Source organism: Thalassophryne amazonica, chromosome 2, assembly GCF_902500255.1.
Source record: "Thalassophryne amazonica chromosome 2, fThaAma1.1, whole genome shotgun sequence".
Classification (NCBI taxonomy): Eukaryota; Metazoa; Chordata; class Actinopteri; order Batrachoidiformes; family Batrachoididae; genus Thalassophryne; species Thalassophryne amazonica.
In genome coordinates this window covers 82856699-82874254 of record NC_047104.1, presented here as the reverse complement: position 1 = coordinate 82874254, position 17556 = coordinate 82856699, and the positions used below count along the sequence as shown (strand labels likewise).

At 40.9% G+C, this 17556-nt stretch overlaps 1 protein-coding gene across 1 annotated transcript in view; it reads left to right on the top strand.

Moving 5' to 3' along the window:
• The window catches only part of chs1 (chitin synthase 1), a 117145-nt gene that overhangs the window by 30217 nt on the left and 69372 nt on the right, over positions 1–17556 (top strand). Inside the window, exons 10-14 of the mRNA XM_034188600.1 lie at positions 1894–1990; positions 5216–5312; positions 11808–11935; positions 13532–13627; positions 13771–13935. Of these exons, the coding sequence (XP_034044491.1) occupies positions 1894–1990; positions 5216–5312; positions 11808–11935; positions 13532–13627; positions 13771–13935 (583 nt within the window). The remainder of the gene's footprint in view (positions 1–1893; positions 1991–5215; positions 5313–11807; positions 11936–13531; positions 13628–13770; positions 13936–17556) is intronic.

Below are 17556 nucleotides of genomic sequence, written 5' to 3'. Positions count from 1 at the left end.
GTACCCTGCCTCCCGCTCTATGACTACTGAGATAGGCTCCAGCCCCTCGTGACCCTTAGTTGGACTAAGCGGTTGAAGATGAGTGTGTGTGTGTGTGTGTGTGTGTGTGTGTGTGTGTGTGTGTGTGTGTGTGTGTGTGTGTGTGTGTGTGTGTGTGTGTGTGTGTGTGTGTGTGTGTGTGTGTGTGTGTGTGTGTTAAAATGTAATAGAAAATGTAGCTCCATAGGGAAACATGTTATCCACAATAAAGGTACAGTTGTATGTAAAAGTTTGGGCACCCCTGATGATTTCCATGATTTTCCTTTATAAATCATTGGTTGTTTGGATCAGCAATTTCAGTTAAATATATCATATAGCAGACGAACACAGTGATATTTGAGAAGTGAAATGAAGTTTATAGGATTTACAGAAAGTGTGCAAAAATTCTGTAAACAAAATTAGGCAAGTGCATAAATTTGGGCACCCCAACAGAAAAAAATACATCATTATTTAGTAGATCCTTCTTTTGCAGAAATAACAGCCTCTAAATACTTCCTATAGCTTGAGAGTCTGGATTCTGGTTGAAGGTATTTTGGACCATTCTTCTTTACAAAACATCTCAGGTTTGTTGGTTTCCAAGCATGGACAGCCTGCTTAAAATCACACCACAGATTTTCAATAATATTCAGGTCTGGGGACTGAGATGGCCATTCCAGAATGTTGTACTTGTTCCTCTGCATGCATGCCTTAGTAGATTTTGAGCAGTGTTTAGGGTCGTTGTCTTGTTGCAACTTCAACTTTGTCACTGATTCATGAACATTGTTCTCAAGAATCTGCTGATATTGACTGGAATCCATGTGACCCTCAACTTTAACAAGATTCCCAATACCTGCACTGGCCACACAGTCCCACAGCCTAATGGAACCACCTCCAAATTTTACTGTAGTTAGCAAGTGTTTTTCTTGGAATGCTGTGTTCTTTTTCAGCCATGCATACCGCCCCTTGTTATGTCCAAATAACTCAATTTTAGTTTAATGTGCCTGTGGTCTTACATTTTCTCATTATGTTTTTCACAGTGGAAACTGACGGCTGAAATCTCTGAGATAGCGTTTTGTATCCTTCCCCAAAACCATGATATTGAACATTCTTTGTTTTCAGATCATTTGAGAGTTGTTTAGAGGGCCCCATGTTCCCACTCATTGGAAGAGATGCAAAACGGAGAAACATTTGCAAATGGCCACCTTAAATACCCTTTCTCATGAGTGAAAGGGTAAGGAGGTCAAGGGTCAATGAGCTTACCAAACCAATTTTGCGTTCCAATAATTAGTGCTAAATGTATTCAAATCAATAAAATGACAAGGGTGCCCACATTTATGCACCTGCCTAATTTTGTTTAAATAATTATTGCACACTTTCTGTAAATAGTATAAACTTCATTTCACTTCTCAAATATCAGTGTGTTCATCTTCTATATGATATATTTAACTGAAATTTCTGATCCAGACAACCAGTGATTTATAAAGGAGAATAAAAATTATCAGGGGTGCCCAAACTTTTGCACTACTTTTGCGCTAACAGCTAGCAGCCAGTGTTCTGTTGAATTGTGCACCTTGTCACATAAACTGACAGTTCCGTGTCCCAACAATATTGCGCATGCCTGTCCATGCAAGCGCAGTTGCATGGAGGACAGGAATGACATCTGACAGGAATGACATCTTGTCAGAACACCGGTTAGGGTGCGGAGTAATACATCCAAATGTGTTACCCCGATATTATACGGTCTGAAATCTCACACAATTAACCCATCAGATTCGCAGAAAAATGTAACTGGATTAGAATATTGGATTTGTGTCATAAAATAAGGAAAGAAACAGTACTACAGTATGCTGACACTTTTGTCATTTGCTTTTCCAGAGTTTTGTGAGGGTTTGGCCTTCCTGAGTACTAAGAACACCACACCTGTTGTCATGCTTGAAATCACCCGCAGCATCTGTCGGACGTCCCTCAACAGGTCTGTATTGTTTCCATTCTTTATTCTTAACCACTGTTTCAAATTTCTCTTGAACATTTCTGCAAATGTCAGCAGCTTTGCTATTACAAAACATGTGAAACATAAGTGGGTTTTGATTGTTAGTGTTATGTAAACACATTTTATGTGCATGTATCCAATGTTATGCTGTCATGGCAATCCCTCGATGGCAACAAAGACAGTCTCTTGGTCAATTCCTGGACAAGATGGTGGACATGGAGATCACTGAACAGGTCCAGTCTTGACAAGCACAGTTTCTGACAGACGCCGCGCGTGGTTGCTGCAAGAAGCTTCTGCCGGTCAGGATCTTGGTCTTTCTCCTTCTTCTTTCTCTTCTTTCTGTTTTCAAAGACTTCCACTCGCATTTAGATCACTGCTTGCCAGCTGGATCAGTTCTTTGCTTGTTCTTTCCAGCTTTAGGTGGCACAGGTCTCACATCCATGCAGCAGGGTTGGTATGAACAACAGCTTTGTAGACAAGGATTTTCATCTCATGTTGAAGGTCTCTGTTGTTGAAAAAACACATGCGCAAAGCTGGCCAAAAGCAGTTCCTGTGCACTAGAATTGGTGTCAGATCTCATCTTCGATGTTGGCGTTTGATGACACATGGTTGCCCGGGTGTGGAAATGGGTCCGGTTCTCCAGGACCTTTGGATTGTCTGTGTTGGGTGGGTTCTGATACAGGATCTGTGTCTTATTCAGGTTTCTTGTGCAGACCAAGCATGGTGTATGCTTAGAGGAAGGTTTCAAGGACTTTCTGAGGACCTGCTTCCATAAAGGATGACACACTGCTGTCGTTGGTGTATTAGAAGTCCAGGAATGAAGTGGTGGTGATTTTCTTCTTGGCTCTCAGTTGGCTGAAGTTGAAGAGCTTTCCCTTCATTCTGTACATGTCAATTAATGATGGCACTTTGTCCTTGATCAGGTGGAGGTGGTTTGTTGCCGCAAAGATAATGAAGACTGTAAGGATGATGACACAGCCCTACTTTACTCTTGATTGAACATTGAACTTTTCAGTTTTTGCACCATTTACCAGAGATGTGGCAGATGTCATTATGGAGAAGCCTCAGGATCTTGATGAATTTCTCCAGATAGCCCATTTAGCTCTGGCTCTTCCACAGTAATGGGTGTAACATGCTGTCGAATACCTTTGTTGTGTCAATTAAGGTGACGTACAATGGCTGGTGTTGCTCTGTACACACAGATCATGTCTGCTGTCCATCTTGATAGTCGGAACCCACTCTGGGTTTCAGGAAGTATGTTTTCTACGAGAGACCTCAGACAGTTGTTGACAAACGTGAGAACCTTTTGTGCAGTAGACAGCAAGGAGATTTCGTGATGGTTTCCACAGTCAGACATATCCCCTTTCTGCTTGTAAATGGTGACAATCATTGAGTCTTTCACATCTGTGGGTATTTCTTCTTGAGTCCAGATTTTGAAGATATTGAATTGGTGCAGTTGGCCTTGGAGACACAGACCTCCTTCTTTAAAGACCTCAATGGGACTGTTGTCTTCACTGGTTGCTTTGTTGTTTTTTTATACCTTCAAGGGTGAAGAGAGTTCCTTTAAGAGTTGGAGATGTCTTTGTAAATAGCTGAGCATTTCCTTCTCCTTGGCTGAGTTGGTGTTCAAGAGGTCTGCAAAGTGTTCTTTTCATACAGGACTGATGTCTTTGTTCTTCTGCAGCCTTAGGCCATCCTTGATTTGAAGAGGTGCTTGTCCTTGGGTCAAGGTGCTGTAGATTGATTTCCTGGCTTTGAAAAACCCTCTGCAGCCATTTCTGTCACTGAGGGCTTGAATTTCAGCAGGCTTATTGATCCATCACTGATTGTTCAGTTTGGAAGTTTCACTTTGCAGAACTCCCCCAATCTTTCAGAGCCAGGACTGAGTACTTCGTGGGGAGTTCTTTCATCAGTTGAAACTCTGTTTTGATCTTGGGGATGTTGAACATTTGAACAGTTTTGCATTGTCCAGGGTCCTCATGTACAAAGTGTAAAAGGTGGAGTACATCCGTCTCCACACTAACGTTCAGATGTGTCAAAAGTGAAATGCCCGTGGAAATGCGCGGTGCATCATGCAAAAATCCTGGCTGGTGTATGCACGTTTCTACAGCCATTGTTCCACTGGCAACATGTAGAGGTGATGCTGGGAACTGGTAATTGTGTGAAAACATGAAGTCATCAGAGTGATCTCCACATCAGCCACACACTTATGAACAATTAACACACTCACGTCTTTGCCATTATATTAAATATTATATTTTTCTAATTCTCTCTATTCTACATTGAAGTTCATTATGTAACCTACTGAACTGTAACTTTTAATTTGAATTAAATTTTTTCTATTTGGAAAATTTCTCTCAGGCATAGACAGAAAGACACCCCCATCTTAACAGCAGGGGTTCTTTCATCACTCGTGTTTTTGTTTTTCGACTGCACAGATGGTGACTCGGTGGAAATCCAGACAGGTTGTGGTAAAGTAGACTATGTTTAGAGCATCGATTATAGCCCCCTCACTATTCAGGCAGAACACAGCAGATCCTAAATAAGGCCGCTCAGTCGCAGATGCAACTGTCGAAAAATCTTCCTGCTTCTTCCAAGGGTCTGATGACTGAATCACACATCTGCTCCTTCTGTCTGGGTCAGACCTAAGGGCTTCCACATTCACAATCTTTACTCTTTGCCAATCACCAAACAGTTGTAGGTGTGCAGCACAGCATAGAAAATCTACAACCAGAATCAATATTGAGATACCTGTGGGTGGGTTTGTTTTATGTGGTAATGCTGTTACATGCTGAGAAACGCACGGCCCTTGACAGATCCTTATCCTGGCCCAATGGCTGGGAAATCCCAGGCGATCGGGGTTTGAGGATCTGATGCAGTCTTTATCTGCTTTCACCAGAGCCCTGTTAACCGTTTCATGTTCAGGGTAGCTGTTAGCCCTTCATGGCTTCCGTAGAAGCCACAGGACACACAAGTTGCCCACTGTACTTCAGCCCAACAGGCAATCCCCTACTTGATCCATTATCCAGGTGTTGACATGGGCATGCATTTGGATTTTGACACCATGACCCACTACACAAAGACAGAAACATCAAACATTGGTATTTTTATTGAAATTCTCAGATGTGAAAAACATTTGCACAGTATTGTATGTACACTTGAATATACATGTATTTTCCCTTCAATGTGTTGTATATTTATTTGCAGCTACTACATGACCTGGCCTTTTTCCATGCTGGCGCTGGAAGGAGTGTGCATCTGGTCAGGCTTTGTCACATGCACTTACTACGTATGGAAGATCAAGGTACAACTTCACATACTAGTATGTATACAGACACACAGTTCTCCTTGTTTAACTGAATATGCTTTTGATTTTAAAACACGTACACACTCACCCTGGGTGAGGTCAAGCATGTACCTCTACCAGCTTGAACAGTCTGCCTAAAAAAAACTAATAATGTGCCACGACTGCGCGTGATGTTGCTTTGCAAATATCTTTCAAATAAGCAGCAGTGGCCGCGGCGGATGGCAGACCTCAGCTTTAGGAATGATAGAAAATGACAAACAAGGTCATTTCAAGCTGAATGTAACTTCAGCCACACTTACTCATAATTTCAGTCATGCTAATATGTTTATTCTTTATAATGATTGTAGGCATGTCCAGCAGGGGGCAGATAAGCATCATATAACTTCAGTCTACTATGAAGCTAAGACTTAAAGCTGAAGTAACTTTGAGCAAGGGCACAATTTAGAACTATAAACTGGGGTGGACAAAGTGCGAGGCCCGCAGGGCCGAAGCCCATAGGCCGGGGGTCTGGGGGCCGCTTTAGGCCCCCAGAAGCCAATGGTTTCTAGATAAGCTCAGATGCATTCTGAGCATCCAGAACAGTAATTTTAATGTTTTTGTTATGGATAAGACGCGGATTGAGGAGCGGTCCAGTATCTGACTGAACCCAGCATGAAATAATCAGAAGCAGTTCCAAAAAGAAAACACATTTATTTTTCTCCCTTTGTGCTATACATGAAATACTAAATAATTCTAGTTCTGGTGAGGTGAAAAGGCGGCGCACTCTCTCAGCATCTCAACAGTCGGAGTCCGAACGTTCAGGACTCAGGAGTTCCGCCAACACCCCCCCCCCAGGTGACTTTCCCAGACTGTACTCTGCGAAGGAGGAACAGAGATGAGATTATTCAACACTTATTACTACGAAATATTGTTTAGAGGCAAACTTATCAGCTGCACATTTAGGTCTGGTTTCAAAACTTAGTTCAAAGAGGCTGCTGCTCACAGCTAGTGGAGGATCATTAATCCGCACGCCACTGCCGTGAGGAGCACGCCAAGCAATTTCCACCAATAATTACTTATAGCTGCGTATAAACGCCAATTTACATTCACGGATAAACCTTTCAGAATATTCACCTCTGTCGTGTGCTGACAACGTTTGCCTCTCACCCTCATCCTCCTTCACAGGCGCGATGTCAGACTCTGAAACGGCCCTCAGCGTCCCCACACGGTCTTCACATGGTCGTATTCTCCGGCAATCTTATCCAACTCACTGCTGGTTTAAATGTAGTTCTTCATCACTACATTGGTACCAGCTGGAAGTCCTCAGATCTGCACGTGAACATCACAGGTGTCGTGGATTGTCCTGCTAGAGAGCCGCACGAGAATGCAACAGGTGCAGCCAATCATCGTAACAGAGGAGAGAGACTCTTCTGCAGCACATTTTCCTCAGAGAACAGCCCCAAATCACCTGGGAAGGAAAATAAACACAAAACAACCCAACCTTGTCCAGCCAAACCCCCCCCCCCCCCCCCCCCCCCCCCCCAACACACAACAGTTTTGAGAAGACCATAAAGTGGACAGCATTTGACTTATGCAATTTGAAACTGTGGATATAAGTACTTTATTCTGAGACTAGCCAGCATTGAGTTTATTAACATCCTGATGTAAATAAGGCATCACCACATGTGTAGAATGATAGGTTGAGTTTTCATTAAAAAAACAACTGCAATGTGGTAAAATGTATTCATAAATATGAAAGAACAGGCTCTTAATAATTATTAACTATCGCATACTGTATTTTTTTCTCAAGATTTGTTTTTGCATAAGTTTGAAAAAAACAACAGATCATAAGTTTAGGATAAATTACTGATCATGAATTTAATTTTCAAAGTGGCACTAATGACAGCACTCATACTGAACATAATTTCGCTTGCATAGACTGATTTTGGAGATCAAGCAATAATTGCAGATGGGCTTTCTGAGGTCCCAGATAGCTTTTCTGGTTTCCTTTTCTAACTTTCAGAATTTAGTAAATTAGCATATGGTCCATTGATACTTATGTGTAGACACTGGTCCCTAGAGGCAACTATTTTTGGTTTCAAATCTTCAGGGGAGGTGATGGTCTAGTGGTTAATGTGTTGGGCTTGAGAAGATCATGGGTTCAAATCCCCACCTGACTGGAAAATCACTAAGGGCCCTTGGGCAAGGCCTTTAATCCCCTATGCCTTGTATGGCAGCACCCTGACATCGGGGTGAATGTGAGGCAAAATTGTAAAGCACTTTGAGCGTCTGATACAGATGGAAAAGCGCTATATAAATGCAGTCCATTTACCATTATTTATTTTTTTTTAACCATTTAAGTCATAAAAAGGATTTTCTTTGACACCACTATTTTTGCCTTAGTATTCTGATATTCATCATATATCTTACATAATTGCTGTTCATTGACACTGACAGTTTAACTTCACACTCAAAAATCAACCACTGACTACATTCTTGGTCTGCTAGTACTCACTGAACACAAGTACAAATTGTCAAATAATATCTGTGCTAATTCCTTATTCTATGTTAGTTATCAAGTTTTTGTCTGTGTTATTTCTTTGGAGGTTTCTGAGAGTTAAGTTTGACTTCTCCCTGTTGGTGAGAGCCAGTAATATTAGACATGTGAGACTAAACCACACCTACTGTGATGCTCACAAGGTATAAAAAGTGTTATATGACTCATTTTAGGGACCTTTCACAAGATGGACACTGTCTGTGAGAGTCCCAGGCCTGGTTTCTAACATGATCTTTAATAAACTCAAAATGAGGAAGACAATGGTTTATTTTGGTAAGAGGAACAATAGTAGAGAAGCTTGAATCTTCGACTGGACTGGGTTGCTTGACGTGAGGATGTTTTGCTTCAAATCACAGAAGCTTCCTCAGCTAAAATTCTTGCTCTGGTAGTCTGACTTCTGTCTTGATTCTTGTAGAGAAGAATAAACCAGAAGCCAAAAAAAGCTGGAGTTTTTAACCTAACCAGACCCCTCCTACCGAGAGGCCGACTGCTATAGGCTAGTGACTAAACAATAGCTCTAATTAGCACCCATTGTGCTCTAGTTAGCACTCTCCTAATGATGGGATGGAAGCCTCCCTTGACGACTCTCCTGATGACGTGAATGACTCATTACCATGAACAAAAGACTGAAACTGCTTTGACCTGAGTACCCCATTGTAAACAGGGGACAAAGCGTGTCTGAGACCCGCCCCCCGGTTAAGGCTGGGTTTCAACTGTTTTACAAAGAATGCCTCCTTGACCCCTCTCTCAAACCATTTCTTCTCTCTGGCTAAGATTTTAACTTCCTTGTCCTCAAACGTGTGGTTAGTGTCTTTCAGCTGGAGATGAACTGCAAACTGAGGTCCACTGGCGACCTCTCTGCGGTGCTGGTATAGCCTCTTGTTTAAAGGTTGCTTAGTCTCACCTATGTAGTGTTCATTACAGTTTTCCTGACATCTGATATAATACACTACATTGCTCTGTTTGTAACTAGGGATCCTGTCCTTAGGGTGAACTAATTTCTGTCTCAAGGTGTTAACCAGTTTAAAGTAAACTGGGATTTTGTTCTGTCTGAAGATCCTCTGTAGTTTTTCCCCTACTCCTGCTAAATAAGGGAGAGACACTCCTCTTCTTCTTGTCTCCGTCTCCTGTCTATCTGGTCTCTTTGTTTTCTGGGACTTCTGCACTTTGTCCAGGGACCATCGTGGGTACCCACATACTGTGAGGGCTTTCCGTAAAAGTTATTGTTGTTTTTGCGCCCTTCCCACTGCAGTTGTGGGCACCTGTAGGGCTCTGTGTTGAAGAGTCCTGATCACCCCGAGCTTGTGTTCAAGGGGGTGGTTTGAGCCAAAGAGCAGATATTGGTCAGTGTGAGTGGGTTTTCTGTAAACCCCTGTCTGGAGCTGCCTGTTCTCTCCAATCGTAACATCACAGTCCAAGAAGGCTAAATGGTTGTTTCTGGCATCCTCACGTGTGAACTTGATATTGGAATCCACCGAATTGATGTGTTCTGTAAAGTCCTCGACCTCCTGTTGCTTGATTTTAACCCATGTGTCATCGACATATCTGAACCAGTGACTGGGAGAGATGCTCATGAACAACGTCAAGGCTGTCTTCTCCACTCGCTCCATGTACAGATTGGCCACAATGTGGGATACCGGAGACCCCATCGCACAACCATGGATCTGCCTGTAGTAATTCCCCCTAAACAGAAAATACGTGGTGTTAAGACAGATCTCCAAGAGTTGGCAGATGTGGTCTGGTGTGAGTTTGGTCCTTTCAGGTAGAGACACATCCTCCAGCAGTCTCTGCCTCACAGCTGAGATGGCCTTAGCGGTGGGGATGCAGGTGAACAACGAAGTCACATCAAATGACACCATAGTTTCATCTGCCTCCAGCTGCAGGTCCTTGATCTTGTTCACAAATTCTTGTGTGTTCTCCACATGGTGGTCTGAGTTACCCACTAGAGGAGCCAAAATCCACTTGAGGTGCTTGGCCAAATTGTATGTGATGGAATGTGTGCTACATACAATAGGCCTGAGTGGCACGTCCTGTTTGTGGATTTTGGGCAGTCCATAGATGCATGGAGTGGTGTCCCCCGGGTACAGTCTGTAGTATGTCTGCCTGTCGATGAGTCCCTCTTTCTCCAAGTTTTGGAGGTAGCTAATGATTTTCTTCTTATAGCCACTCGTGGGGTCTCTCTTCAGACGTTCGTATGTACTGGAGTCACTGAGCAAGTTGTTGATCTTGGCCTCGTAGTCCGATGTGTTCAGGACCACTGTGCATCTGCCTTTATCTGCTGGCAGGATAAGGATGCTTTGGTCCTTCTGCAGTGCTGCCAAAGCTTTCTGTTCTTCTCCTGTGATGTTGGACGGAGAAGGCTTAGCACTGTTAAGCACTGCTGTGACTCTTAGTCGGAGGTCCCCAGCTTCTGACTCTGACAAACTGTTATGTTTAATGGCTGACTCTACTGCAGTGATGTAATCTACTGTCGGTATATGTTTAGGGGTCACTGAGAAATTTAGTCCTTTGGTGAGCACATCCTTTTCTGTCTAAGAACCCTGTCGGACAGATTCTTTACCCAATTTTCCCTGTTGTCACTAATTTGTCTGGGTGTATCTTTAAAACTACTCCCTCTGAAAGTACGCCTTTTCTGCACTAAAAGGTTGTGAAACTTCCTGATTTGCTGCTCCTTACTTTTTAAATGCTCAGCTATTTGAATTTTAACTATGAACTTTGTGATCTTATTATGGGCCTCTTCCCCCACTAAGGTTTCTAACCTTTTGTAAAGACTATCAAGATTATTTTGGAGGTCTAATATTTTAAAATGAAGCCTTCTAATTCTAAGACCCAAAATCCTCCTAAGGTAACTGTGCTGGATCTTTTCTGCTGTGTGACCTGCTTCTAGTGCCTTTTGCTTCATGCATTTGGGAATAACATTGTTTTGTTTGCATCTTAGGTTAAATCTTAAGTGGTTTCTAAAGTTAGCTATCTTTTTAGCAGTCCTTTCCAGCTTACGTACCAGTGCCAGGGCATCATGCCCACAGTTGGTCGCAATGTTTCTGTGTAGGCTCTCAGTTGTCCAGGTGGTTTCCATAGTAGAGAAGCTTGAATCTTCAACTGGACTGGGTTGCTTGACGTGAGAGGAGGAAGAATCTTACATAAACGAGCTGGAGGAAATGACAAAATATTAGTAGTAATTCTTTGTAGAGTACACTTGATTTGGTTGACTGGGCTGCTGTCTGGAACATCTCGAGAATTTGCAGGATACCCAGGAAGTTGGTGGAAATCATTGGCAGCCTATGCATAGGTATTGCAGGTGCTGTGTGGAGCAGACGCAGAATCTCAAACATTTTTCCTGTGAATTCTGGAATTTGTCAGGGATGTGTTGCGACTGCAGCAGTGTTCAGTGCTTGTGTGGACTGGATGTTGGTAAACCTTGGGGAACCCAGTGGCTAAGGTGATGACTTCATGTTTTTGGTACCTGGTCTCTTTGGAGATTCCTTACGCACCACTGGAATGACTTCTACAGCTAACGTCTATTAAACAAGCAGCTATTTAGGGACATTCAGATGAGGACTGTCACTTGCATCATAAGGGAGTGTCACCTACGAAATTTTGTCCATGGGACACGTTTCTCTGTGCCTAATCCAGCATGCACGTGTCTCAGCTTTGAGGACCCCAGCAGATGGAAAAGGTTGCCCACATTTCACCTGTCTTGAAAGTTAGATGGATAATTCTGAAAGGTGGGGAAGGACAGGTTGTCATTCTAAGTGGTTACTATCCAGTACACATATCAGTTCCATAGTGAGGTGGATGTGCATGCTCCCAGACATGAGCTGTTACGCTGTTTTCTTTAGATGTTTTTTTAACATTTTATAAAGTCATACCAACTCTGCAGCATGTTCAGAGATATAGATCTACATTTCTCTTACAAACAGCACAACAGTTGCCTAAAACGTTGTTTTTCCTCTCAGGTCCAGCGTATAGAACGAACCTCTCAGCTTTTTGTTCGTCGTCTTTATGAATCAGCTTTTATTGACCTGTCCCTGCTGCTCAACACCAAGATGAAAGCACTACGAGCACAAACACAAACACAAACGAGGTGAGATGAAGTTTGAGGCTTTTATTTATCAGATGTAGACTTATACAAATGTGGGGGATGAATTTCCCAAATGATATAATTTATTTTATTAATGAGAAATCTTGTCTTGGCACAAATTGGCTAGTGAAATGTCTTATTTAGGAGATAACATAATTTAAAAATGCAGCTTCATGGACAGCACTGTTGCTTCACAGTGAGAATGTCCCAACTTCACTTCTGATATGGTCCTTTCTGTGTGGAGTTTTCATGTTCTCCATGTGTTTGTGTGTGTTAAGGTACATTGACACATGTACGAATTTGATCTGCACACTGGCGCTGCCGTGCCAGAGAGTAAACGTATTAATTTTGTGAACTACACATGAATGTTGCGCAAACAACTCAAAAACACTGTGTGCCACTGTGTCCATTGTGTCAGCGCAACGCAACACTGCGCAGCACATCTGAACGATTATGACGAGATGGTAAATCTATAATAAACATAATTTTACAGATACTCATAAGAAGGAATGAAAATGCCACTCTTTTACCAAGCCATTATAATATAAATATTATAAATAATTACCTTGGAGATGATTCCAAATGCGTTCTCCATGTCATGAAGCACATGAGAACAGCTGCAGCTGTAGAAAATTCCTCTGTGATTACAAAGCAATCACAGGTGGTTTCATCAGCCAAACTCTGACAGCAAATGACTAACCTGCTTAGAAATAATGACTTTATATAATGCAGCGTCCAGCGGCACAAAGCATAGCATCCAGCGGAACACAGCGGATCGCATTGGCGCAGCAGTGCGGGGGTTAAATGCGTGCAAGTGTCAAAGTGCCTTTATCTTCATGTGGCCCTGTGATAGAGTGGCATCGTGTTGAGGGTACACCCCACCTTTCGCCCAATGGTGGCTTGGATAGGGTTCGGGTGGGGGCTGACGCCTATCCAAGCCATCACCCAATGGCCCCCCATGACCCTTAATTGGAGGAAGCAGGTATAGAAAATGAATGAATGAATGGCAACATGTTGGACGATCCTGGGAAGTAACTTCTTTTGACTTCTCCCTTTGTCACTTGGGTCACCATATCAGATGCAATATGAATATGCATGTTGTTTTACACTGGATGCCCTTCTAAGCAGAACTCCACATGACAAGGAAAATTGGATGGCCTTGAATGGGGAACCTTTTTCTTCCGTAAACAAGCACACTACCTGCTTGGCCACCACACTGCACATGTTAGAAGATACTAGTGATATGCGAGTCAGACACTTTTTGATTTAAAAAAGTATATGTACATTCCACTGTAAAAAAAACAAACAAAAAAAAACATAAATAAATAAATAAATATGAAGTTACAAACTTGATTTCCTTTGATTTTTGTGACCACTAAATGTTTTAAGAAGAAAAGCAATCACACATTTATTTGTTGATTAGATGTATCACAGTTTTGATACTTTCAAATGTTTCGGGAACATGAAATGTAACGGCAACCTGTACATAGTATTGAATTAGCAAAGGTATAACAGACAACTGGCAGTTGGTATTGTAAATTTCTAGCAGATGAGCATATTCTCAGTACAAACATTTACAACTTGTTTTCTGTTCTGCAGCGCTGATGACATCAAGAAGTGTGTGATCTATCTGTGTGCCACCATGTGGCATGAGACCTATGATGAAATGCTGAAAATTCTGACTTCCATGTTCAGGTTCATGTTTAATTTATATTCACACCACTTTAAAATATAAATTAAATTTAATTTGTCTTATTTGACTTCATCCTCTATACTTTGACAGTCTGGTCATATGTGATAAAACACTTCTGTTGTCATGGTCATTTGTCACGTTTTAGGTTGGACCGCTATCGAGGTGATCCTATGGAGGAACATAAAGACGGTTTTGAGTTTGAATGCCATATTTATGTGGATGATGCCTTTATGACTGAAAAGGAAACAGAAAAGAGGCTGGTTAATTCTTACGTTAATGACTTAATACATGTTGTACTCGAGGTTTACAGGTAAATAAGATTGTCTGTCTGTCTGTCTGTCTGTCTGTCTGTCTACCTGACTTCCTGCCCATCTGGCCTGCTAGTTATGTTGATCGTTACCTATCTGCATATTTCAAAGTTTTGTGTTTATGCCTCTTTATATTTTCATATCTACTCATTGTTCATATTCTAGTTCATGCTGAAATTTAACTTGTGGAATTATAACATAATATACAAATAATGAATGTTTGAGTGGTTCCATTCAATTCGGCTGTACCTCGTTGATTCGAACATTTAATTTTTCACCTCATGAAATATTTTTTTCCATTGTGCGAATGAAAAAACATTCATTATTTGTTTTACATAACACCTAAAATAGAGCCTTGTCATTTGATGTTTTATTAATTTATAAACAAGAGAAAAGGGACTTGCATTTTGATGTGTGTCACTGGTCCTTTGAGGTTTACATAGCAGTGCAAACCAAAATTGTTCTCAGTGGTAATATCAACATCTCTCAAGGTCTAAAAATGACAATGTAGTCCATACCTGATGCTGTGCATTTTCTTCAGACTGCCATCTGCTTTCCTCACCCCAGTGAAAAATCGCAATAGAAATTTGTCAAGCTCTTCATCTGACAGCACTTGTATTTCAGCTAGAGACATCCCGGCGAATACTGCAAATGCCTCCAGATGGCGTACACTATACTGAATTTGTTTTGTGTGTGTGTGTTAGAACAATGAGCACCATCAACAAGCTGATTCAAATTGTCATCTATCACCAAAGCAAACCCCGCCATTTTTGTTTTTAAATTAAGTCCCATTGCCATGTCAAAGGCTGCAAGAGTGCTAGTGTGAGTGTGCGGTTCGTCAATGTTTGATTGCTGCATGCAATACATTGTGTTTTTAAGGTGGTCGCCGCATGCAATGCTGCAAAACGTATGGAACCAAATTTGCATGATAAATGGAAAAAAATCGCAGATGGGACAAATGATCAATATCACGTAACATACAAACCACCAATCAAATGACAAGGATCTATTTAGGTGTTATATAATAAATGTCTATGAGTGTAATATAAGAATGAGTTGAATGATGGAATGTAGGAATGGAATGATGGAATGGAGGTGAATATTCTTTGTTTTTTACGTATATGATGCCTAAACAGATCCTTATCTTTTTTTAATTTATCCTTTATTTATACAGCCAGTCACTTGAGACTCAACTCCTTATTTGCAAGAGAGACCTGTGTCACATATACAAATTACAACATTTCCAAAAAACAGTATTACAACAACATTGGATAAAATATCACAAATACAACAGCACTAAATAAATTATCTAATAAAACAACAACAATTTCCTATAGACACATTCTGTAAATGTTTTAATAAACTCTAAATTCTCCCAATGTGACCAGACTGGACAGCTTCAGGTCCTGCTGAAGTGTATTCCAGGTGGAAGGGCCTGAGAAGGAAAAAGCCTTTTTCCCCAGATCTGTGTGCACTGCAAGGACATTAAAAGAAAGTCCTGGGAGCGAAGGCTGCGATAGTTTGCCCTGCGTATAAAATAACATGACAAGTAAAATGGCACCAGATGGAGTATGGATTTATAGATTAATAAATACCAATGTAAAAGCCTGTGCATGTGTAATGAGGGACACCTTAACAATTGAGAACCTTCATTACGGCAGTAACTGTCCCATGACCTTTTCTAAAACCAGACTGATAAGATGATAAAATGTTATTAGAACATAAATGATGTTTTACCTGCTCATTTATTAATGTTTCAAGTGTTTTTTGCCAAAACACACCATTTTGAAATTGGCCTATAATTGTTTGGCAAAGTCGGGTCACCACCCTTTAATACACAGAGGAGAAACAAATGCGTTTTTCCAAATGTCAGGAATAGAATTTTGCTGTATAGACAGAGTAAAGATATAGGTGACGGGTTCAGCTATAATATTGGCAGCCGAACGTGGAAAGTAAGGAGAGAGATCATAAGGGCCAGCAGATTTTCTAATATCCAGGTGTTTGAGCTCCTTGTGAACACTGCTCACAGAAAAGTTTGAAACTGAAAAACACTGATCAAAATTTGGACCATCAGAAAAATGACTGACGGATACACTTTCTATAATGTTGGACAACAAAGACTGTGAGACAGCAAAATATTTATTTAGACAATTTAATATCTTCAATCTGTCAAATACTGGACTGCAGTAAACCAACAGCTGAGAAGGAAACTCAGATTTATTAAAGTTGCTGGAAATTGATGTAATTATTTTCCAAAATGTTCGTGGATCATTCAAATTTTTAGTCGTTTCAGATAAATAGTATGTACATTTAGCTTTTTTGATTAAAGATGAAAATTTGTTTCTTATCTGCCGAAAGTGTAGCCAATCAAAATCTGAACCTGATTTTCTTGCTTTTGTCCAAAGACGATCTCTCTCGTGTAAAAGGATTTTCAGTTCAGGAGTAAACCAAGGATTAATTGTACCGTTAATTATTATAACTTTATATGGTGCATGTTTGTTAATAATATGGGTAAAACTGTCAAAAAATAAAGCCAAGCAGAATCAAATCAATTTCATTTATATAGCGCCAAATCACAACAAACAGTTGCCCCAAGGCGCTTATGAATGAATATCATCAATCAAGAAGATACGTTGTCAATTGGTAAATGTCCCATAGGAATGCCTGTTCGCTAAAGTTTTGGAAACTTCTTTTATTGATGATAGATGCCTGTTTCTTTGGCATTTTTGTATCCCTGACCACACCCACCACACAATGATCACTGATGTCATTTGCAAAAACTCCAGTAGCTGCAAATTTATGTAGCATATTGGTGATTACAGGATCAATAAGAGTTGATTTTTCCTGATGTTTTGAATTTGGATGTGTAAGGCTACCTACAACCTGTGTCAAACTGATGGACAAACAATGTTTTTAGGTCATCCGACACAGATGAAAGCCAGTCCAAATTCAAATCACCAATCAGCAAAATTTCTCTGAAATGTAATTGTGATATGGTCTGAATTTGTGAGTCCAATGAGTCACTGGTGGCAGATGGAGGTCTGTAACAACCAACTACAGTTAAAGGATGACTACCTTGAGATTTTGAGATTTCACTTAAAATTAGACAGGTGTTTCTTCCTGGTACAGAAAGCCAAAAGCAGTGGGGTTCACTCTGCCCCTCAGGCGAGCCCCAGACACACCACCAGTTCTGCAAGAGGCACTGAGGACCATAGCATGTGGAAACACGCACTACCTGCTTTCCTCAATTGAGTGAAAACCCACTATACAAACTTGTCCAAATCCCTGCTTAACTTCTAACTAGCTTATTGCTTACTGGATTTAGCTTTCTCTTTTCATGGATGCATTTTTCCAAAAAGGTAGTGGAGTCTTTCAATAGACAGAACCAAACGCACTGCAGATGCAGCCAAACTACTTGAAATATGACAACAATCATACAAGGGATTATTTTTCTCAACAATGGAACACACACACACAAAAAGAAAATCCATACCTTATGGGATACAATTCCCCAATCACAGACAGGGATCTATTGAGGTGTTATATAAGATATAATATTTGTTTATATAGGTGCTTAGTCATTTAGTGAAGTCATTACAAAAGGCAGTCATTATGAAACACTT